Source organism: Rissa tridactyla, chromosome 4 (genome assembly GCF_028500815.1).
Source record: "Rissa tridactyla isolate bRisTri1 chromosome 4, bRisTri1.patW.cur.20221130, whole genome shotgun sequence".
Classification (NCBI taxonomy): Eukaryota; Metazoa; Chordata; class Aves; order Charadriiformes; family Laridae; genus Rissa; species Rissa tridactyla.
The window spans coordinates 80242597-80267281 of NC_071469.1; the positions used below are offsets into that span (position 1 = coordinate 80242597).

Here is a 24685-nt window from a genome sequence, read left to right on the forward strand (position 1 = left end):
AGCAGGCAATAACCCTCCCGCTCAGCTTTAGTCTTTTTCTGAATTGAGACGAAGACCAGAAAAAAACCCCAGCGTTTAACGCTTCCTGAACGCCCCAGCGTCACTTCGTCCTGCCGGTGCGGCTGGGGAGGGAGGCGACAAAGGCGCTGCCCCGTCACTCTTTACCTCGCATTCAGTCGCCGACCGCGGGCCCCGGCCGCCGCTCTCCCCGCTTCCCCTCAGCCCGGGGCCGCGCGAGCGGCCGTTACGGGCGCGCGAGCGGCCGTTACCCGCCCGCCACAGCCCTCCCCGCGCGCGCAGCCAATCCGGCGGCGGCTTCGGCGGCTCCTCGCGCCGCGCCCCGCCCCGCCCCGCCCCAGCTCTGCCGTCGCCGGGGTGGGCGGGGCTTCTCCTCCTCCGGCGGCGGCGGGGCCAGGGAGCGGCTCCTTTGTCGGAGGGGCCGCGCCGGCAGCGGGCGGGGCCCGCGGAGGCTGCGCCGGCTCCCCTGCCCCTCTCCCCCGCCCTCCCCGGGGCGGGGCGGTCCGGTCGGCGCTCCGGCGGCGGCGGCGGCGGCGGTGGTGGTACCAGCAGCAGCGAGCATGTCCTCGAGCAGGGCCAAGAAAGTGAAGATGGCCACCAAGTCCTGCCCGGAGTGCGACCAGCAGGTGAGGTGTCTGCCGGGCCCGCGCCCCCGATCGGATTAGTGGCCACGGGGCTGAAACGTCCCCCCGCCATTGAGCGGGAGGGGCACTGGCCCCGCTGCCTCCGCCCGTCCCGCGGCGGCCCGCTGTCGGGGCTGGTTGCCCTCGCAGGCCGGGGGCGCCCCGCGGCGGTGCGGGGACGTGGTGCTGCCGTCGGGGCTCTGGCCCGAGGGAGGGGTGGGAGCCGTGGGCGGAACAGGGGCAGGTGGGCTTCAGCCCCGCCAGCGGCTGTTGGGGGGGTCCGAGGGCCGGGGCTGCGGGACCCGCTCCCTCAGCGCGGCCCCGGCGCTCGCCGCCCTCGGCAGCAGCCTTTCGGGGACCAGCGGCGCGGCCGGCTCCGCTCCGGCCTGCCCGCCTTACGGTGCGCGCTGTCCCGCACTGACCTTTCGCTGGGCCGGGCGGGGTTGGGAGGCCGCTGGCAGCCGTGGCCCGGCCGGCGAGCGGCTCCCGGCGGCGGCGGGCGCGACCCCGCTTCCTGCGCTCTCTACTCCGCCCCGTCGTACGCAGCGCTGCCGGCTGCGCCTTTGCAACAGCGGTGCAAGAAGCCGTCGCCCGAGCTGTTTGGTTTAGAGGGAGGAGAAAAAATTAAGTGTGTCTCCGTGCCGCTGTGAAGCAATGTTTATGTGAAGTAAATAAGTTGCCTTTGCGGTCTCTTGCTTGGAACGTGCATTAAATACCGTGTTCCTCTTGCAGGGCAATGTAACAGCTACGTTGTGCTGAAGCGACATGCAGAACTGTTTGGTTATGTGCTAGTCTTGTTTAGTAACTATGTAATGTATTAAAAATATAATGAACTTGGTAACTTATACAATGTAGTTTGTCCTTTGGATGACTAATATGCTTAAGGCTTGTTGGAAGAGCGTTCAGTTGTGTTGTTTTCTCATGGAGCAGTTTAGAAACAGCAAAATTGAGACCTTTGCTGCAATTTCTGTCGTGTAGTCCAAATGTATGTCTGAGCTGTTGTTTATGTCTCACTGCAGTTTTGTTATGTGTACAAAATGGAGTTGGTTACACTTAAACGTTAACAACAGCTGATTTGAATTGTTACTATATATATCACAAGCTTGTTTTAATTTATGCTTTTTACTGGTAATGATGTTACTATTAAAAATAGGCCAGTTTTGTTTCAGCAGCACTCCTCTGCTGGAACAATAACACAGCGCTGCAGAAGGCTGCTGTGGGGCTCAGGGTAGGAGGAGAAGCTTTTATATGTAATCATGGGAAACACATTTCTCTTATTTGTTCCTGAAACTTGGCTGGTATAGGCTATTTTAGCTATGCTTAAAAAAATAATCTCATGCCATTTTTCTTTGCTTGTAAAGATTTTTTTTAAAAAGTCATCTTATTTGTTCTGACTTGTGTAGTTTTTATAGTGTTCCTGCTCATCCTGGAACAGTTTGGAATGTTAAGCTGTGTGTGAGGCATTTCATGTTTTGAGCAACAGATAAACCATTGCAAATGCTCACATGTTAAGCATGTCACTGAAGTACTATTTCTGAGAAGAAATTTTGTGCCAAGTTCTGGCTATTCAGTTGGTGAAATAAATTAAAATGAGTGAGAAGTTGAATATGAGAGTGGTAGTGGGTTTTTTTCCGTGGGTTTTTTTTTTTTTTTTTTAAATAACTGTAGTGAACATCAAACCACCAATGACAGGAAAAGCAAGTAAGCAAACATTATAGGCTTTTAAAGCTGATACTGAAACTTTCATTTTGTTTGTTTTGTGCTTTAAAACTAAAACACATGATGCATATGTCAGTGTACATTTTCTGTTAGCAACTCTTCTGTGGCTAACGTAATTAATGTGCATATGTGTCCTGCCCCGGCACAAACGTTGCTCATAGGACCTTGTTTTCCAGTGCCAAATGTTTGAGAGAGGAGAAGAAACTAAAACCTTCTGTACAAGTCAGCCCTTTACAGAGTGTGGGGAAGCTCTTGTGTGACTCTTGTGTCATGTACTAGTGTTTGTTAAATTCTTCCATAAACAAGGGATTTGTATTTGTTTCTGATTTCTTTACTAGAAGTGGCATGCATGCAAATACTTAGGCAGCCGCAAATGTTGGAGTACAATATTGAGTAACATTCTTAGGTTTTTAAACTTTTTCTGTTGTAATTGCCACTTAGACTTTTTTTTAAATAAAAAAGAAGGTTTTTGATGATATTTTACAACCAAAGCACAGCCCCATTAAAATAGGGAACGTGAAGTACTTGCAGTTAATAATAAGAAATAATTATCACTTCTTAATTTAGCTTCAGGTGAACTTTCTTGTATGGTAAACTCAATTTCTTTTTGGTTAGGAAGAAGTTAAACAGAGTAAAATAGTGTTTGTAGGACTATATTGCCATAATAATTATATTACAGGGTGTTATCAGTGCAGGCCTTCAAAGCATAACTGGTATCTTTCAGTGAATAAACCCCTTCCCACCTAATCCCCCTCTAAATGACACACACACCTTTATGTCAAACCTGTAATATGTGAACAATATTGTTCTGTTAAACACAGTTAAGTTTATTGAAAAAAATTGGGTCTGCTCCAGTCCTTGGGTCAGCTCCAATCCCCTTGGGTAGTTTTCCCCACATTTTTTTTCTTTTTTAGACTGTGCCTGGAAAGATAATTATTGGAGAGACCGAGGTGTTCAAAAATAGGCTTAAATGGAACTCCTGTATTACCTTACCTATTACCTTAACAATACAAACTATCTGCTAGTTAGTGTTTTTTAGTACTCTCATACTGACTTATGGACAAGAAGATAAGTGTGCACACAGGTCTGCAAAATTCTGAGCTTTAAGATTCAATAAACCTTGATTAGAACTGGTTTTATGTCAGTGTCCCCATAAAGGGAATTAAAGTCTCTAATTATATAAAACCTGTATCAAAAGTCTATCTGTAAGCTGTTTGTAGTGGGAAGTTACAGGAGTTAGGATGTGCTACAGAAGGCAAAATAATTTGTTTATTCTGAGTAGCAGTTAAGTTCCCCTTTACAAATTCATGTACTAATTTCACAGATCCTTTTTTTTTTTCCTGTCCGGTAGAACATTGGAACTTGGTTCTTCTGCATGTCTAGTAAAATTGAGCAGGCAATTGTGGTTCCGTACTGTTTGTTTCAGTGGACACAGACAAACTTGTAGAGACCTGTTTTAAAGAATTACGTTTGAGAAATTACCTCCTGCTTTTTTTCCCTGCTGTCGTGCTTCAACATGAGTTGACTTTAATGTGTGTTAATCTCTTCCAGATCTCTGTTTAAACTTGCTTTGATTTGTGTTTTCAGTCTTCAACCTAATCAAAGCAATATGGTGCATTCCTTACTACTTTAAAAGATCTCGAAAGATCTTGGCTTTAAGTGAAGGTAATGAGGCTTGTAATTTATCAGCATCAATTTTTTTAATTGTTCGGAGTAAGACTTTTGTCACTTTTCATGCAAGTGTGGCATTTCCAGATTTTCTCATCTTGTAATGTACTGCTCCTGATTGCTTAGTTGATCAGAAGTGCTGTGGTGTCTCAAAGTCTTCAGCCTGCAGTCAGCTTTTGACTAGCTGTGGTAGGTTATTTGCATTTTGAATTAACTAGATCCTTCTGTAACCACCCGGCCTTGTCTACAGTCGTGTTGTAGAGCGTGGTACAAGTGCATCTGTTTTGCTTCAGGCTCTATTATGCCTCCTGTTTAAAGCTGCTCTTGCTCTCTAAAGGAATTGCTTCCAAATACTTCTGAAAGTGAATGTATTCAGAATATACTGACAGTTTTAACTCATACTTTAATACTTTTTTTTAAGCAAGTGAAGGAAGCAAAACTGAGAATGTGTGACTGATTTGACTGTGAGGATATTTGAGAACACTGAAGAGAAATTATATTTCTATTCTAATTCTCCCTTGCTTTAGTTCTCTTCACTTTCCCCCACTCCCTTTTGACAGTTTGAGGAAAAGGGTTTGTAGAACAAAGTGGTCACAACAGCTGTACATTTCAAGCTTGATTTCTAACAACTGCAAAAAGAAAAGACTTGGTGGGCAATTTACAGCAGAACCTGGTTTTACTATGTTTAAATACAATTGTATAATAGTACGGACCATAGTTTGCAGTATACACTGAATTTGAGGAGGTATCTCTGAGGACAAAAGTGTGAGTTACTAGGTTTTTTTCTTCTTTGGACAGGAATTTTGTCATAATTTGAAATGATCCAAAATATGTGCCTTTTGTTTTTGCAGGTTCCTGTTGCATGTAAATCATGTCCCTGTGGATATATATTTATTAGTCGAAAACTCTTGCATGCTAAACGTGCTGAGAGATCACCACCCATCACAGGTAATACTTACAGAGATGGGAAGAAGGGGGCACTGGTTCTTTCCCTTTGTTTCTTGGAGGCAAAGGATAGAGTATTTTACTTCTCTGTGTAAATTGACTGTTGTTAATGCACTTTCCCTTGAATTTGTGCATGGTAGACTTTTAATATGTTAATTTTGCTTGAATTTTGAGGGGGGGGGAAGTGGGTGTTTTCAGTGTTGCTTCCTTTGTTCTAGTGATGTTGGCATTTATTCTGTGTATATTCTAGCTGTGCATATTGGTTAGCTTGTGCATAAGGTTACGGAAAGCCTTCTGTTAATCCTATTTTGAAGCTAAATGTCCAGAGGTGCCAAAGGGATCAGATTTCAGAGTACATACTGATTGAAGCTGGGTTTTCTGAAAGTAAAAATCCTCTTTTTTTGAAGAAGTTATGCTGAGTTGTACTTATTTATGAATACCTGAATTGTACTTTGTGTAAAATTTGTTGTATGTTTAATCTAAACCCAGCTGTGTCTTGCATCTCTCTGCATGCTTAAATTAAAAAATAGTGTATTTTTTGTGTCTAACTTGTGTATCTTTTGTTGTTGATGGGCACAGTAAGAAGTCAGTTGAGTATTGAATATGCATTCTGGCATGATTAACATTCTCCTTGTGTTCCTTTTTATCACTTCCTCCAGTCCCAGTAGGAATTAGTCAGAACAAGCACCTGTCAGGGAAGATGTTTTAAAAAAAACAAAAACAAACCAAACAAAAAAACCCAACAAACCAACTATCTGATTTACAATGTCTACTTTTTAAAATTACCTACCAGGCCTACAAAATAGAGACTAAGTAATTGATATTTTGTATCATTATTTTGAAGGATACTTATAGTTTACTAGCTTGTAGGAATTACATGACATTATGCTAGATAACTGAATTTTCAAGGTAGTGGAGGTTAAGCAATGTCTGTGGTGCTGTTTGGAACTATTCGTCAATTTTCTTTCCCTCTCCCCAATTGTTTAGTTGAAAGTTGATAAAGTAGTTACCAAATGAAGCTGAAAGCCATAATCTTATTTCCCATCTTATTGTTTGATTGTTGAACTTTTTGTATACTAGCAAATGTCTCATGTTGCAAAATGCATTTGGAGTAATAAAAGGCTTGATCCTTATAATCGAGAAGTGAGGTGTCATTCTGGATCTGACACCTTAATTTCTGCATGGATATGATGCAGATGTAATTGTTCCGTAAAGGTATAGATATCTAACCACTTTTGCTAAGAGATTTAAAGAAAAAAATGTAAATGGGTGGGGCAAGCACTAAGAGTAAATTAAGAACAAAGATGAAAACAATCTTAGATCATACCATCTCTTAATTTGCACAGAAAACAAGAGTGAGGCCAAAAGAAGACGGACAGAGAGAGTTAAGCGAGAGAAGATAAATTCTGCAGTAAATAAAGACTTAGAAAACCGAAAAAGATCCAGGTCTAACAGCCATTCAGATCACAGCAGACGAGGAAGAGGAAGACCTAAGAGTGCCTCAGCCAAAAAACACGAGGAGGAAAGAGGTATGAGAACTGGAGAAATATGTTCATTGTGTTTTCTTTATGCAGGATTTTTTTTGTCAATAAACCTTTATACCATTCAAACCATTTAAGTAACTAGACTAGTTCAGCCAATACCCAATATCTTAATATGGGGAAGGGACATATCTGTAGAGACCTATGGTTTTATGTTCCAGTGTCTAATTGGAACTAAGTCTGTATTTTTAGTCACCAGTTGAAAGCCACTGGACTATAGTGCTTAGTAGGTTGTTTGGTTTGGTTTTGGTTGTTTTTTTTTTTCTTTTTTGAGGTACTGCTGCTCTATATCACAATTACAAACAATATACTCATGCCTGTTATCAGAGTGTGATTAGGATGATTGGATTGCTTAAAAAGTTCCTTGAAACCTTTTGCAGGGCTGAAGTAAAAAGGGCATCTTGAGTCATGACTATGACCTGAATTTTTGTCCCATGTTTCTGCAGAATAATACTCTAGAGGAAAGAATACCTCCTTGCCTATTGAAGTTCCTTGGTGACCTGTTATTCTCAATCTTCATACAATAAAGAGACTGTTAGACACAATAGAGTAAAGTTGGAGCCCTTCAAATATGTGACTGTCACTTAGGATTCCTGTTTTTTTAAGAGATTATTAACACTGCATTTGCTGTGTGTGGTTTTGGAGATACTAATTTTAGCCCGGAATAATTAATCCAAAACAGCATAGACTTAAAAAGGCTGGAAGGCAGTTAGGAGGGGAAGAACAAGACTTCATAAAAATACTCAGAAGATCTTGTTCTTAAAACTACTCAAACCATCAAACATACCTTGTGGCGTAACTCAGAAATGCAATTGTTTTTTTCCCCTGCCACTGTATTTGTCAACAAAATGGATGTTAATCCGTGTTGCACTAACAGATTTTGTTGTCTTTGCTGTTCAGTGTAAATCTGTTTTTCTTTTTTTTAAAGCTTCTTTCCTATAAAAACAAAGTATAAATTGGGATTTTGTTGTTTTAGTGCTTTGGCTGTGAAAAGAGGAGATAGAATTTGATTTCTCTATGTTTTCTGGATGGCAATTACTTTACTGTAATAGAATAAACTTATCTAATCTCTTCGCTGTTGCATATGGTTTATTGATGTATGTAGCTTCACAGAATACAGAGCTTCCCTATTTGTTATTGATCCAAGCTAGACTTTGTCTAGCACCTGTAGAATAATTTCTAGGCATTTTATTGCCAGTCTAGTTCACATACAGCTTTGGTTTGAGCTTGTTGGGTTGCCCTAGAAAACTAAATCTTCTTTCCTGTCCCCTGAAAAAGAGGAAAGTTATCCAAGCAATCAAAAGAAAATATCCATTCTTTTAATGCACATCTTATAGCCTCTGAAAAGCAGGAATTTGAAAGCATGAGAGATACTTAGAGAACATGTTTTCCTGTCCAAAACTAGCCTGAATGTTTTTAACCTCTTGCTGCATACTTCGAAGTGCGACAATATGGCAGTGCTCTGAGGTAGAAAACTAGAAATACGGATGGAGTGACATCTTTGTGTAAGAGTGCATGTGTGATGTGTTGTTTTCTTGGTGTTTGGTACTGTGTTCTGTTTTTTTTTTTTTTTTAAGTTGAATCTTACTTGAGAAGATTGCTTTAATCTTCTTGTCCTACCATCCCCTTTACTTGGTACTGTGATGACTACTACTATTTCTTCTTCAGCCTCTTCTGCAGAGCTGGTACGGAGCTTGGGTTCACACCCATTTGTAATTATCTTTGCTCCTCACCAGTACAGCACACCTTATTGGTTAGGAATAAGTGGGTTTAGGATATTTTCTTATTCTGACTTATTTTTGGTTATGTCAGACTGTAATCTCTGTAGACCACTGTGGTGATTATTGGGCAGTTTTAAAAAAACAGACAAAAAGTTGATACATATGGCTGTCATGGGTATAAAAATAAATTAATCAGAGAACCCATCATTTTGTAAGTAATTGCTGTAAAACAAGCTAACATTGACTTCTCCCTTTTCAAGTGGCCTAACTACTACTTGTGGAGTAATTAGTGTGGAATTTTAGAATTTACCAAACCTGCTGCTTGATAGTGTTGTTTGTGTAAAAGCATATTAAGCAACTTTAGTTTCTCTACTCTGATTAAAGTGATTTTTGTATGACTCATTGCTAGTCCTTCTATCAGTCTGCATAGTGTCAAAAGTCAGCTCTGGAGTGCAAGACATTAGTGTTAGACTTAAATTATATTATTTCCTTGCCTATTGCATATTTCTAGGATATTTTGGGTACACATTACTTGCCACTAGAGATTGTGCTATTCTTTGCCCCAAAAGACTTGAAAGAGAGGCCACTGTTTGCAAGGCTGTTAAATATTTGGTGTCTTTTAGGCTTCTGCAATGCCTAATGCATTTGTAGATGAAAAACAGGAAGACAGAGAATGTCTGAACTATAATAGCATGCAAGAGCAGATAATCTGTCCATTTGAAGGCAACCCAGCTGGGAAAATTTTCTTCCCAATGACACCCGTGACATCTGTAGCTTTGCTTCCTTGCTTGTGTCGTGCTCTTTTCATGCATAGCGTGCTTGTTCCCAGTTATGTCTCTGCCTTTGACTAGTTCTTTTGTGTCCTTCATGACTGGCTCACATTAGAGCAAAGAGCTGCAGGATTCAACAGCAATTAAGAAGAATAGGAGAAGCAAAAGGCCTTTTTACAATAAGCTATTTTTTCTGCAGATTTAGTTAAGAAGGAATGGAGGGGGAGGAAAGAGGAAGCTGATATAGATTGAGGGGATATGGCAGAGTGCTGGGAGCTAGAGAATATTCCTGTCACGTGTTTCAGACCCATGTGATGACCCTGGAAAACAGGAACTTCTCACTGCAGGCTTGGCTTGTCAAAATTGTCACTTAATTTCTTTGTCAGAAATGCTACAATATATTTTGAAAATTGAAAGTTCATAATAATCTGATTCTGATTTTTGTTGTGGTGGTATGGGGGTTTTTGTTTGTTGTTTGGGCGGTGGTAGGTTTTTTTTTTACTGTGTGGGACTGTGATTCACAGCTGGACAGGTTCCCAGCCTGCCTTGTTATCTAGGTAACAACCTTGATTATATTAAAGCAAACAAAAAACACCCTTGTGTGCTGGAGGAAGTGGTATTGGTTATTCTGCTCCTGAAAGAGGTTACCATCAAGTGGCACTCAGTAAGAGTGGCCTGGAGTCTATTACTAAAGCATACTTGATACTTAACAAAGGGTGAATCTTTTTATAAAGATATATATATGTATTTCAGTATCCTGATAAAACTTAAGCTGAATTAAGTTTCTTCATCCAAGTTTTCCTTTTCTAGTAATCTCCAACTGTATTACTTGTACATTTACTTGCCCAATGTGCATGTTTGAAGTAGTTTAATATCTTGGATAGTGAATGTCAGAACTTTGAATTTTTGAATCCATACAAAGTTTGTGAGGGGGGAGGGTCCATATTTGATTTCTACATAGATCACAATTTTAAGGGCGGTGGATCTAGTGGGTTGCAGGAGATCTGGGGATGAGAGTCATGCTCCAGAAAGACTGAATATTTTCACCTAAATAGCCTATCAGTTGCATATTAAAAGACTTAACATTTTTGTAGGATGTTAAAAATACTATTGTGATTCTGTAAGATAGTCTTTTGCTAATAATAGAGAAGTGAGTCAAAAGTACTTTCAGATAAGACTGTGAAGCGGAAAGTTTTAATAGTGTCTGTAGAAACCATGGTTTCCTATGAGTAGCATATAGTAAAATGTCAGGCAGGTGCAAGCTCTTCACTAGTTACCGATGAGAACTGGAAATGCCTTAATAATGCATAAAGCTTGCAGACCTGTTAGTCCCTCATACCGTTTGATATCAAGATTTCAATTTTTAAAGCTGAAGTTTCTCAGAACAAGCCAGTACTTTAGGAGGACAGGGGAGAAGGGAAACTTGAGAAAGTTGGTGTGTTGGGTTTTTTTGTTGTTTGTTTCTTTGTTTTTCTAAGAAGTCCACAAGCTGTTAACAGTAGCGGGGGGGGGAAGTATTTCTGATTCTGCTGGGTGCTGACATATTTGGGTGGTGTCTGGATTTGTTTGGATCAGGAAGTATGAAAAAAGGGGAAGGGATTAGATATGAAAATAGAAGGGGTTAATGTGGAATAACCAGTGTGCATAGTGTCTGTGCTTAGAACAACTCCCAGCATTGTTAATTTGTAAATGGTGTGAAGGAGGAAGTGGAGCAACCCAGACTGAGTGTACATATGGAAACTGATTTGTCTTAAACTACAGGGTAGGACTTGCAGTGAAACTGTTTCCCAGCTTTCATTTCCAACTTGATACACTAGAGAATATTGTCTTGTGTAGCCAGGGAACAAGCTGAAATAATTTACATTCTAAATAGGCTTTGATTTGTTTCACTTTGTTAAGACAAGTTTCTTGTTTTCAGACTAAAAAATGATGCATCTTTGTGTGTCCGGGCTTCTCACTAAGGAATTTTACTTGCAGGGAAAGGTGAACTTATGTGTGATTTAGGTTGTCTAGAAATCTTTAAGTAGAGGATTTTGTTGCTGTGTGTTTCTCTCAGTATTAAATCAGAACACAGTGGTAAAGGATTTTTCAGTTTCTCTCGCTTAGTTGCTTACCACAAGCACTTGACTTCACAGGGATGGTAGTCTGTTGGAACAGTGTCCATAGCTGTAACACAGACAATCAGATGTGAAGCTAAACCTAAAAAAGTTGTTATGAATACGGATGCATTGAAGGAACAACCATGAGAGTAGATGGAGATATGAGATGCTGGGATCTTTTTTTCACATGGTACTTTCCATTATTTTCCAATGCCGCTCTGTCTTTCACCTGCCCATTGCTGATTTAGGTGTCTTTGTGGAGCAGTCTGCCAGTGTGCTGTGGTCAAAAAGAGCGTGCACATGTGTGTCTGTGCGTTAATGAGACAGAGGGGCCTGTCAGCTGAGCATCGTGTTGTGATTGTAAATTAATCCAGGCCACCATGGAACTTGAATTAGAGATAGGAGTCCCACAGCTAGACACCAGCCTTAAAGCTCTATATGTATTCCTTTTCTCTGTTTCTGCAAGCTTGGTCTTCTGCTGACAAAGCTGCTGCTTGTTGTGGCTTTTGGTTTGTTGTTTTTTGGTTTTTGTTTTTTTTTCCTTTTTTCTGAATGAGTTTTGTCAGTTACCCATGGCTAGCCAAACTGAGATATAAATAGCCAAGAACTGAAGTAAGTGGTATTTATGAAAGCACTGTGTTATTAGTTTTGTCATATGCTGTAGTGTAACTTAGTGTACTTGAGCACTGCAGCATGGAAACTTCTTGATGGCTTGCTGTTGTGTATCTGTAGCCTTGAAAGAAGCCAACATCAGTAGAGGAAATTCAGAGGCTTTCCCTTGCTTGCTGAGGTGTTACTATTTTTCTATACCTGGGATAAGATTGAAAGTCTGCAGTGTTGAAATTACAAAAGTGATCATGCTGACAAATGGGGAACCTGACTTCTGCCATCTATCTGCTCTTTGGTCTTGAGCACTGTAATGAAACTCCTGGGTTTCTGTCACTTAGATGTAAATTAGGGGGGCAAATGTATTTAATGAGGATATCATGAAATATCTGTCTTTTCTTGGATGGGAGGTGTTTATGTAAAAGCAAGAAAAAAACCAAACCACAATCCAAAACTGGAAGAACACTTGAATACTCTTTTGTGCCAGGAATCAATATAATGTTAGTGACTCATTCTTTCTTTGTCATTGAAGAACAGAAATTCAGTCATGCTTTTGGATGACTAATTCTGTGACTCTTCTAGCACCTTTGTGTGCCTCCATTCCTTCTTCCTCTCTCTCAATCCCTCCCTGCATAGGAGTTGATTGTCTAACTTCTTTTCAATTCCACTACTCCATTCCACATCATTTATTATCTACTGTGTAACTTGCATTAACTTCGGATAATGGAAAAAGCTTCTAATAGTGACTTTTTTTTCTTCTACAGAGAAACAAGAAAAAGAAGTTGACATGTATGCTAACCTTTCAGATGAAAAGGCCTTCGTATTTTCAGTGGCCTTGGCGGAAATAAACAGAAAAATTATCAATCAAAGACTTATTCTGTAACTTGTAAGCACAATCTGATGCATTCATACACAGAATGGCTAGTGTATTTCCAAGGTGTCGTGGACTCTCGGAAAGCGTTGTCTGCACCATCAAGGACCATACTATTGCCTGTTAAAATTCTGCTGCTGTTCTTGGAAGTTGAATTCTGTCTCTACAAGTCAGAAAGAAAATGTTCACAAGATTGTGCTGTGAAAAATCAGAAAGCAGATATGGTTTACACCTTGAAGACAAATGCTAGACAAATGCACAGAGAGACTGCACCCATTCCAGAGCACTTCTTTTAAATTTGCTGCCAGAAATGCAATATTTTAAATATTTTCAGAAATAAATGATTTTCCTTTAAAATTATATATTTCAGATTTTTCAGCTATATTGCAGTTTCCGTATGTACAGTTCACATAACTTTTTAATAAATTGATATTCCAATATTTTATTGAACTGGGAATTAAGTACATTTGTGATCCTTAGGGTGTATTGGTTTTAATCCTCTTAGAAATCTGGTATTCATCCTAGGGATGACTTTAGATTTGCATTTTTTTATAGGTGTGATATTCCGATAGGAAGAAAATTAAAGTGGTTTAATTTGGGGGGATTATTCTGCTTGACAACTTCGTATTGTTTATGAATTCTCTCTAGAAAATGATTCCCTGTTACATAGAGTTGTTTTTTAAAAAAATCACATATACTTTTTGTGGTCAGAGTCCTGCAGTTTGAGAGCAAAGTGCTTGTTTTGTCACCACCGTTTACTGTGTGTCTGCCTTGTCCAGATGGTAAGTACTTCTCCCATGCTCTTTCGTGGCCCATCATTTACTGGAGAGAGGGAGAAGCAGGCATCAGAGACGTAGATCTGCAGCTAGAATCTTCGTACCGGTATTTCCAAATGATGAAGTTATGCTAGTTCCTTTTACTCTCATCAGCTTTTTTTGTCTGCCTTTTAGAAGTATAATTCTCTTCAGTATTATCTTGTTGACTGTAAATGCCAAAGCAAAAGTCTACTTAAGTGTGCAAAAATGAGCTGTTCTGGTAGAATTAGGTTTGGGGAAAACATTCCACAAAGTTGTCTTTTTAAAAAGTGGTATAGTGTAATTTGAGCCAAAATTCTTACATTAGTAAATATATGGGGTTTTGTCTTACCAAGAAAAAAAAAGCTCAAGCGCTGCAAAATCCTGAGGGAGGAAGCTTAGGAGGCAATTGCATTCATAAAATCTGACATACTAGCTTTTTGTCATCTTTCATTCACTCTTTTCTAAGAAGGGGAATGCAACTAAATGTCTTAGGTTTGTTTTTTTTTTTCCAGTATTACTCATGCTTTTCAGTATCACATTACTTTAATAGTGAGAACCCCTAATGGGGTTCTGCTAGAGAACTGATCTCTGGGTGGAAGCAGAGATTTTTATTAATAAAGCTAGACTATCAAATACTGATTGTTTATTAGTTATTGGTTAAAGGAAGGAGCTATGATAGTTTTAAGTTAAGCCGCAAGGGACTGATCAGATGCAAACTTTGTAAGCAGAAGCAGGAAACAGGGAAAGTGATTTTTAATTTTTAACTCCTAAGCAGTAACTGGGGTCCCTTTTAACACTGGATGAGAGGGATGGATGTGGAAATGCACTTAAACCGCTAATCTACGTTTGTCTTTATTCCAGTAAATGAGGAATTGCGAACACAAGGCCTACTTCCCTACATCACGTAGACTTCTGCTTTCCAGAACTGTAGCCTGTCACACATACCAGTAGTAAGGACAGATGAGTAACTCTTAAGGATAGAGTATATGTTTGCATGGTAAGCTATTGAAGTCAGAATGACAAAAGGGAAGTTCTAATTTTGAGAACTTAAGATGTGATCAGGCTTGTGTTGCTTCTGCTGCTAGAATGAGATCTACTGTGTTAAGAAGGGACAAAGGGTACTACTGATGCAGTCTCTTTGGTGTTCTAACCTGCGTTCCTACAGGTATCTATTTCTTTCTGCTCCTGTACGTGGAACTAAAGTTATTTTCAGGGTACCAAAGTTAATGTTGTTAGATGTGACAAAATTTAACTTATGACTTTTACATTTAGATTGCTGCCTTCACTGATAAGCACTGCAAAATACATTCATATCTTTCAGAAGTGCAAGGCTGTTTTTTCTCCTCCGTTGGTGGAGGCTCTCTTGAAACAGTGGTTTGAGTTCTGTTTCTGTACTTCTTCCCTCTGTCTTCCCCAGGTCTCCGCTGTCAGCTATTTCCCACTTGTGGTCGTGCTATTTTTCTTCCCCTGCTATTCTTCCAGTTTGTTCAAGAAAGCTGTGATGGAAGCAGGTGGCCTTGAAAATATCCCAGGGAGAGTGCTGCTTTGCCAGTGGATCTTGCAAAGCAACAGTCTTGACTTACTTTCCCCACCAACCAGAAACAAACCATTCTTTCCTATGTAGGCAGGACACTTCAGCATCTTCCAAAAGCCCTGGTAACTCTGTGGCTGTGGTATGCTAAGACATAGATTTATTGGAATGTATTCAGTGACTGAACTGGAAAGCATCTGTATTATATGAAATAAGTATCAACACGATGGCGTCTCAGGAGCTCTTTCTTTGTCTGTTAGAGATGATCAATGGATGAACACTGAGTCAAATCATCGTATATCATAGTTGTAAAATGTATTGGATCATGGTCTACAAAACTAAAATAAAGCCAGTGACAGCTAAATGATGAGAGATAATGTACTGCAGCTCCAACTTACTTGGGAACTGCATAGTTTCCAAGAAGCAAAAATAAATATGTAACACTTCAGGAAGCTGTTTGTGCAACATATTTTTTTAATTTTGTGACTCTTTAGTTCCAGTATAGGATTTTAGGCCCTGCCTTTGAATGTCTTTGTGGTTCAGGCTAACTTAATTTATTTCACTGCATTTTGTAGCATGAGACCTCACACGGAAAAATAATCTTCTTTCTGAAAAAGTGAATTAGGCTGCAGGTTTTTTTTAATTAACTCAAAAGAAGACCAAGTATATCACCACCACAAAATCACCACTCCACCTCCATACAACCTCTACATGTTGACTTATCTGACCAGATAACCTTCATGTTATGAACTGAATAGTTTAGGATTGTACTGGAGAACTGCCTGTTTATAAACTACCATCTAGCAAGCTCTGGTTTCTGCCTCTTCTTTTCCCTCTTTTTTTGAAGAAAGATGCTTCTCGTGTTTATATCTCTGTGTAATAGGATGTCAGACCATCAAGCAGATTCACAGTTCTCATTCTGGTCTGAGATTTCTCTGCATTTGCTCTATTCTGCTACTAGATGGCAGCCTTATTCTAAAGACAGTTACTGTCTATTCAGGCGTTCTTACTGTTGCTGCTAGGAAGTTGCGGTGAAAGTACACTGAAAGAGTATTTTTCTTTAGAACATCACTCACTCATATCTAACTTGGGAGCTTAAAATCCTGCTAATGGGTGTTACTGGCCATCTGTACTGAAAGTACATGGCTTCATTGGTTGTGTGGGATGTTAGCTCTTGAGCTGTGAAAGTTGGTAGAGATGAATAATTTGTCAAGACCAAAGAACTCTGAACTTTCAATTGGTTTAAATGGTTTAAAAATGGTTTAAAGAAAATCTTTTTTCCCCTCCCCTGGAAATCCTATGTATCTAAATTTTCTTTGGTCAAACTTTACAAACATCTCTAATTTTCCTGTTATTTTCACTCTAATACTGTTATGATTGATGAAGAAAAGTTGAAAATGGGGCAAGGTATTGGGGAATACTTTGCAGATTGTCATCACCCTGTGTCTGGGCAGCAGGATTTACAGAGAGGGATACTAGACTTGAGATATTTTCTTCAAATATTGGGTCCTAAAAAAGGTCTTTGGGTTGGTTTTACTTAGTGTTTTTAAATTTTTTGAGGTTTTTCTAGGCTTTTTTTTGGAGTGAAACAGTGATTCATGTAGGCTAGTAGCAGCACAGTGTCTTCCTTGTATCTTGGACTGTACTGTCATGGCTGCTTGTCATGCTCATTGCCTCACAGGAGATGGTGCTTGACTTTTGTTCTTTAAAATACCGATAACCTTAAGGTATTGATAACCTGTGATTAAACAGTGTAACCAGAAAGCTGTCTTAAACCACTGTTTAGTTTAAAGCCTTTCTGAGTTGCTGTTCTCCAGAAAAAGATTCCTCTGCATGCATGAACACATGCAGGTATTGCCAGTGTCCTATTTTGTATCTCTAGGCGCATCTATGTTTTTTTGTTTGGATTAGGAGTGAGTGTTTGAAGCAAATCTCATGCTAGTCTCTACTTCCAGGGCTTAAGTTTGCATCACAGAATGGTCTTGGGGAGCAGGAAGTAGGTTCCTTTTACAAAAGACTGACCTTGAAGATGTCCTTCAACTGTTAGTGAGTGCTTGGTCTGCAGAACCAGGTCTGCCTGTAGCAGGTGTTGGGCTCTCCGTACCAACTGTTTTACTCTACAGATTTACTGTTGTCTCTCACATCTTGCTTATTATGAAAATAGAGCAGAGCATATGTTAACAAGTTTAACCAACATTTTCAAGTGAGTTGTTATCCTTCAAAGTATTAGCAATGTCATCAGTGTTTTGTAGCAGGCTTCCTACTTTTTTATTTCACTGTAGATTCTGACAAATATCCTTTAGCAAATCTAACTGTAGCATTTCGAGATGTTGCTTTCACCAGTTGTTTGCCTAACCTTTTTGGAGGTTGTCACTTAGGTAGGATGGTAGGACAGCTGTCGTAAGTAGTAGAATAATTTTTCTTCTTTCCTTTAGGCTGTCAGTTTCAAAACTCACTAGTAGTTACAGAAAATCTGACTGCCCTAAAGTTATATCTGATTAAACAGTTTTTCTGTTGAGATGATCAATTTTACTGCCTTGTCGTTGATCACACACTACAGAAATACACTGCACGATTCCAGTAGATATTGTGAGTTCATAATGGACTGAAAGCGTCTGTAAATTAATGTACTAGAGTGGGATTTTTTCTGCTCTTACTTTAAAAAGGGCTGCTCATAGCTGCTGGCTATTGAATAGGATGTGCAATCTAAGTAAAAAGCAAGAAATTGATTAGGCAGAAGGCAGTGGAAATGGATAAATCTGTGTATTTCTCTTTTTCTCCAGAAGAAAACTTAAAACTGCTTTCACCGAAGTTTAATTTGAAGCTCAAAACATGATTCTCATGAATCATTTGGTGTCGTCATGCAGCGCATCCCCCAGGAAAAAGTCAGGTACCCCTCCCTCATCTTCCCCCCAGCCCCACAAACTGCTTTTCTTGGTGCTACTTAGCTTTGTACATAGAACCTGAACTCCATCTGATAAAAGTTATACTGCCTTTGGTCTCTTACTGTGCATCATTTCTCTCAATCATAACTAAGTCTTTAATTTTGTCGTAAGGGTTAAGGAATAAATACTATTTTTAATCCTGGACAGCGTTGAAGACCATAAAGTGCTGTTAAGAACAGTGAGTGTTCCAGACACCAGGAGTACAAACATTAATAGCCTGGCAATTTTCCAAGTCTCAGTGGTTTTTGTTTTGTCTTGGAATAAACAACTCTTGAATATTTCATTGAAAATATGTTGCTAATAAAGACAAATCTTCAGATTGGGATCTGAGTTGCTTTATTTGGAGATGTTGTGGAGCAGAGCGTGTGTGTTTGTGTACATGCACATGTGTCATGATGAGATGGGTGTTTGGAGTCTGCTATGCAGGTGGCCTGGGCCCCAGGTCCTGATCCTCAACAACAGCAAAGCAGCATTTCATCTAAGGTGACTGAACTAGCTCGAGCAACAGGTGAACCAGGAGTTCTGGTTTTCAGTAAAATGAATAAACGGTACTGAGTCCTAACGCTGATTTTTACTGGCACTGCACAGTAGTTTGTAATGTATTTGAAAGTAGCTTTTATCGATGGAATTTACTACTTTGGTGATTAAAATAATTCTGATGTATTAAAGGACATTTTTATTTAAAGGGATACAGTTTATTAACAGCATAGTTCATGAATCTTTGGATCTAGTGTTGTCGTAATGCATAAAAGGTGCACTAGATACTAAATCTGTCTTGTGACAGGTTTTGTCTTGAACACAAGACAGAAGTCAGAGAAAAGGCATAAGCGTAAGAAACTCTTGAAAAGAATAGCTGTTATTTTGCATGAGACTGTCAGCTGGAGGGCTTTATTAAAATAAACCATAAAATGTTGATGTATAACCTCAAATGAAGTTAGAAATGCAAGGTTCAATTATTTAAAAATTCACTAAAGAAACTATGTTACTGTAGAATAAGGGTAAAGGCATAATTGCTTTTTACTTTAGCTTTCTGAAACAGTGAAGCATAATGATTACTTCCTGTCATCTTGAAAAAGGTTTTCAAGAAGGTACTTTTAAAACAAACTGTTTAATTAACTGAATGTTTAAAATGATGGAATGTCTTTCTAACACATAGAGGAGTGTTTTGAAAACAGTACCTCAAAGCAGTGAATAATGGGCTGAATGGAAACTGAGAAAGAAGCCTAATTTTAGATAAATACTAATAGCTACATTCTGAAGAATAGCCTAACTGTTCTGATAGGGAGGTGTCCCACAGCGTGTAGGATTGCTGATGAGTCTAGTAACTTCTCAATGTATTTTTCTTTCATTGTTGCTCATGCCTGTTTTAAAAAGATCAGAGAGTCTTACCCAAAATATTTAGTTTACATTTCTTGGCGCGGGCCAAATTACAAACTTGGCAACTTGTATGATGTTGCTTACAACATTCACAGTGCTATCTACTGGCACACAGTTACTTAGCAACAGTGAAGCTCACGTTTACGTACAGCTCATGTGTATGCATCTAAATGTAGTTCTGGAAAAAAAAAGGTTAAAGGAGTACAGAGTTTGGAAGAGGAAACATACTTTAACAATTTGTACTGTTCAGCAATTGTGATTTTGAGACTGATGGCAACAGTACATAGGAAAGTATATTGTTTTGTCCTTTAAAATCTTTATTAGCTTGTTAATGTATTACAAGAACTTGAAAACAAAATGAACAGAACCCTACTCCTACCAACTATAGAAAGATCAAAAATAAAAACACAGCAAATGGAAAAGAGCAGGGGACACGTTCTATTTTGAATGCCTGTGTTACTGATGCATTTCTGGGAAACAAGAATGTTAATTATTTGAACATAGGGAATCTGCAAAAGTCTCAAAAATGATATATAGATTTTTTTTGTGAGACTAACAGATGGGTTGAGATTATAGTAGATTAATTATTTCTGAGATTGCTGTTTGCTGCTTGTAAATTAACTACTGCTTCTTTTCTGATGAAGCAAAGGGGGTTTTGATAGCTTGCGCTCTTTATGACTGCAATAATACTCAAAAGCACAATGACTTAAAAGGTCAGTGGCAGACTGTTACTGTATGGTGATTGCATTGATCTCAGTTTCTGGGATTTCAGGCATGCGGTTCTCATTATTGGCAAGTATTATTGTTGCAGTGGAGTTTCCTTATATAGCAAAGGGAGGAGGGTAACTGTGGCTCACTCCAGACCTGGGAAGAGGCAGGGACCAGAGCGACTGAGCTAGGAATGGTGGGGGTAGAAAAAAGGAAAGCTAGACTTAGCTAGCGAATGGAGAAGGGTGGAATGATGAGAATTAAAGATGGGTGTGTTAAGGCTGTTGGGAGAGAGACATGGACACCTTCTGTAGGATATCATGGTGAAGAAAGCAATGCACGTGTTTCAGGTATCTGGAGATGTGAAGAGGAGCAGGGCAACTTGGAGAATGAGGGAGAGGTGCTGCATCTGTAGGAGGAGTAAGAATACTGCTAGTCAAGCTGTTCTCAGACTTGAGCAGTTTCTTTTTACCTAAAAATAAGGCGGTTTGAGAAATGAATTCTCCAGAGGCTATATTTTTTTTTTCTTTTTGTGTTGTTTGGGCTTCCCCATCTGTATTCTTAGTTGTGAGTTTACTGGGCTTTTCTTGTGGGTAACAGATGCAGACATAACGTCTAAGATGAACAAGATCCCCTGCCACCACTGGGAGTGGAATGAGAGTGTTAATCCTTGTTTTTCAGAGCTGATTCAAAATGAGGAAGCATTTTGTAAAGAAGGTTTTTGAGGATCTTGAACCTTGTTTAGTGGACACTGATTTAAAGAAAGAAAGAAGTCAGTAATCCAGACTGGCAAAGTTAAAATACACCTTAAATAGTTACCTCTGAATTTCAAACTCAAATGTAAAGGATCCTATAAATCTGATTTCTACACATATGTTCATTGGATGTATAATTTTGTTGCTGCATGTGTACTTTATGGGACTTACTGACAAAAATGATGTCTTTTCTAGTTAATGGACCATTGAAATGAGAGGTTGTAATTACCAACTGTGCTTTGTGGCTGCCTCGGGGTGGGCAAGAGGGTAAGAGAGGGTTGTGTCAATTGAGTTAATTGTTTATCAAAAGTACAGAATAGTGTTTGTGCAAAGTAGGAGCTTGATAAAATCTACTATTCAAGTGACAGCCTACTCATCCCATCTTACTTCTGGGAAACATGCTTGATCTGTGCTTCTCACTATTACAGGGTTGGGATTTTTGGAGGCAAGTGGAGGAATGATGTGAAATTCTTTTGATTTCAGGATTTTACAAAAGGTTGCTTCTCCACATTAAAAACTAGCAGGCTTTTGGACAGTAAATCTGCGTTACAACAAATGCTTTGCAAAGGAGAATAAAGTAAAACTAGAACAATTCATCTTATTTTTTCCTTTTGCTGCTCGTTCCTTTGTTAGAGGAGACTAGGAGGGTGCAGGCGCTGTCTGCCTCAGTATCCCAAACTTGTTTCTTGCTGCCGGAAGGGTTGACCTGTGTAACAAGGCTCTGTGCTATACAGGAGTAAAAGATAACTGCCCAAAAATTGTCCCCCATCCTTACAGAGAAGGCTTCATTCTATTCTCTTTTGGACCCTTTTTATGACCATCAAAGCCAGGTTTGCTATGTAACATGGTGTGCTTTGAATGCAATATCATCCACACATGCTTGCCGGGAGACAAAGTAGGTACTGAGTCACTTTGTCTCTTTTAATTTATTTTTATGGTGATTGTAGTTATTTTTGAACAGTTCACTAGGTAAGTTGCCTTTCATGAGTTTATTCAGCTGCAGATGTTATACCCACCCCCTTTTGGCAGCTGGAACAAAAGCAGAATAATGAAAGAATGAAAATCTGCTGACAGTTGTACTTGTGTTTGTGCTTTGCAGGCAGGATTCCTTGTAGTGCAAATCTTTGTGGGCTAATGAAGTTAAAGCAGGGCTTTAGATCCTATTCTTTTAAACAAAAGCGGCCTGCCTAAAGCTGTCTCTGCAAGTGTTTTCCTTCTGAAACAATGAGCATGAATACTGCAGGTTTAAAAATGGAATATAATTCATGAGGCTCCTAGCCTTAGGAATGAGTCTTTGTGTGAATGGGTTTTAAAATATAAAATTAATATTAATGAGGTGGGGAGGCTTTCAGACCTGGCCTTTAATACTAATCCATTGTGAGTGGAGCAGCTCTAGAAATGTGCTGATACTGGCACAGAGACAACCAGGAATTGACTGCTCTTAGAAAATGCCTCATCAGTCCAAGTCTTCACAGACTCCTGAATGCTTGTCCTGATCAGATACAGAAGGGGACCTGAACATTTCTGGTGTCAATACTCTGCCTGCTGATTCTGCCTGCATTTCCTTGGGAACACTCCTGGATGCTGGCATTCAGTTCTAGCTTCTTGCATGGATGGAAGCGTAATGAAAGGGTAAGCTATTGGTAGAGTTTGGAAATCCCTTTTGGAAGAGAACTGTGAACCTTCAGTTAGATGTTTGGGGAAAGTCACAATGAGGTAAACTGGGTGGCATCAGTGTTAGTAGCTCCCTGCCCCTGATTATTAATGACAAAAAGGCTCTAAAATACTTCAGTAATTTAGTAACTCTTGAAATGTGTGTGAAAGAAATGTCCAATGGACTAAAGCTTCTCCTTATTTATTTTCAGGAAGGAAGATACTCTGTATTAACTGCCATGTTAACCGTTTCAGCTAAGGAATGTTGTTTAGATTATAAATTCCCTGAAAATGGCATGTGTTTGTGGAGCAGTGCACCTCCTCCTAATTCATGGAGGCTGATGCTGGGAGATGAGAGGTCACCTCAAAAATGCTGAGCCCCTTCATTTAACTCTAGTTAGGGCAGGAATTGGTGTATCTGTCAGCAGCTGGCTGGGGAAGCTAGTAATAATTAATAGTCTCTTAATGTTACCTTTTTCCTTTTCTTGGTCTTCACTCCGGATGCACTGATCTCAGTGTCAAACACCTCTTTTGTTTTGAAATGGAGTTTTGGAGTCTAAGTATAGCAGAGTCAAAGAGTTGCTCTAAAAGCTGAAGTACTAACCTTGATCTTGATTCATTTGTCAGGTGTTACTTGCATTATTTTTGGAAAAGCTTTGCATCTCTTCTATAAGTAAATGATGTCTCATGACCTCTATGAAGCCTATACTGGAATGCCTATATGCAAAATGACCACTTTCCTTGTCTCTAGCTCTTTGTACTTTAGGGCAAGACATGAAACTCTGTTTTTCCTTGTATGTAAAATCCACTAGACTTTTCCCTAGTACTAAAGAAAATGTAGTCCTGTGTTCCATTGCCTGTTTTCTGTCTGCAGCAAAACATTCAATTTTGTGAGAAGGAGACTACTTCCTTGTTGTGGATTGGATGTTATATAGTTGCTACTGATTTGTTGCTTTTAATACTTTTCTGAAAACAGAGTCCAGAATCGTCATTGTAAGATCCAAAACGAAAATGGGGGAAAGAAAAGCTCCAAACTTATTTTTTTTCAGAAGCTAAAATGGAGAAAAAGCAAAGTCAGTGAAGCTCCTCACCGTAATAATTATATCCTTAATATTAATTAATGAAAATACTGCAGGAAGGTGTTGTTTTACACTACAGTTCTGTATTTAGATCTGCTAATGGAAGGTTGCAGGCTGAGCATTGCTTGTTCTGGACTGCTTGCCAAATTTCCTAAAGGATTCTCTTTGTCATGCAAGCTTTCCCCTGTGGCATGGCGCTTACATGCTGTACATGCCTCTGCTGCCACATTAAGTAATAGCATCTCTTTATTAAATCTGGAGTAACAACATGATTATTTGTGCTATTGGAATAAGTCACAAATGTATTAAAAATTCTTTTTTTCCTCCCCCGTGTCTAAGGATCTCCTGATTCATCTATTAAGCACTATACCTTTTGAATAGCTGTAGTATTTGTTGTTTTCTTAGGATATGGACTAGGGGTCTTTAATTCATACCATCAGTTACATGTTAATAAAAAACCCTTAAGGCTGTGTTCAAGAGCTTGATGCCCATGTGGATAGGCTCCTCTCCCCTTGAGAGTGGCTGGATAGTGTTTCCTCTGCAAATGCCAGGAATACGGCTCGAGGTGCTGCCACAAAGTCTGCAGCAGTCTCACCCTAGCCAGGCAAAAGGGCTCAGCAGCAGGCTCCCCGCCTACTGCGCAGAAGACACCACTTTTCCCTCTACCACCATATGGAGCTAGCGGATGCATCTAAAAAATTCTGGGACAGTTTTGACCTAGGAGTTATGGGTTGGTTTTGCCTTTTACGAAGGGGAATAGTAATAATAGATTCTAAAGCTCTGAAAATATTTTGTGAGTTAGGCAGAGTTTAACAGGTGGAAAAGCCAAAGCACAGAGATCGAGTTAGAACTATGCAGGAGTCTGACAGTTGAGACAGACCTTGTGTTTCTGGAGGTCCGAGTTCAGTGTCTCGGGCAGCCTCAGGATGTTTTGCCAGGATGTTAGAACCTTTGCCAGGATGGCAAACCTGTTAGAACCTTTGCCAGGATGTTAGACTACTGACCTCTTGGTAGAACTATCTCACCTCTATGAGCTGTGGTCAAATCCTCCTGTACCCCAGGTAACCCCTGGCCTTTTCACTTGTTTGTTGAATGGCCTGAAAAACATTCCCTGCCAGGCAGTGAAAAATAGTTGCGGCACAGCAAGCATTGCCATCTCCTCTCTGGCTTTTGCCCTGTGAGAGTTCCTCATTCACCTTAATTCACTGATTTTGTCTGTACTCATGTTGGTTTTATTTTCTTTTTTTTTTTTTTAACAG

General features: G+C 39.7%; 2 protein-coding genes across 12 annotated transcripts in view; both read left to right on the forward strand.

The window, feature by feature from the left end:
• DNAJA2 (DnaJ heat shock protein family (Hsp40) member A2) overlaps positions 1 to 4976 on the forward strand; it is a 67529-nt gene extending 62553 nt beyond the window's left edge. For 10 of the 11 annotated variants that reach the window (XM_054199704.1, XM_054199711.1, XM_054199703.1 and 7 more), the window contains one exon: positions 4880 to 4976. The gene's annotated coding sequence lies outside the window, so the exon portion shown is untranslated. Of the gene's footprint in view, positions 1 to 3911; positions 4026 to 4879 lie in introns of all 11 variants that reach the window. The other variant, XM_054199707.1, reaches the window with a different exon arrangement.
• On the forward strand, positions 403 to 18179 carry C4H16orf87 (chromosome 4 C16orf87 homolog). Its single transcript, XM_054199719.1, has 4 exons — positions 403 to 644; positions 4880 to 4976; positions 6320 to 6502; positions 12475 to 18179. The coding sequence occupies exons 1-4, from the start codon at positions 579 to 581 to the stop codon at positions 12591 to 12593; spliced, it is 465 nt and encodes a 154-aa protein (XP_054055694.1). The 5' UTR covers positions 403 to 578; the 3' UTR covers positions 12594 to 18179.
• Positions 18180 to 24685: the final 6506 nt, after the last annotated feature.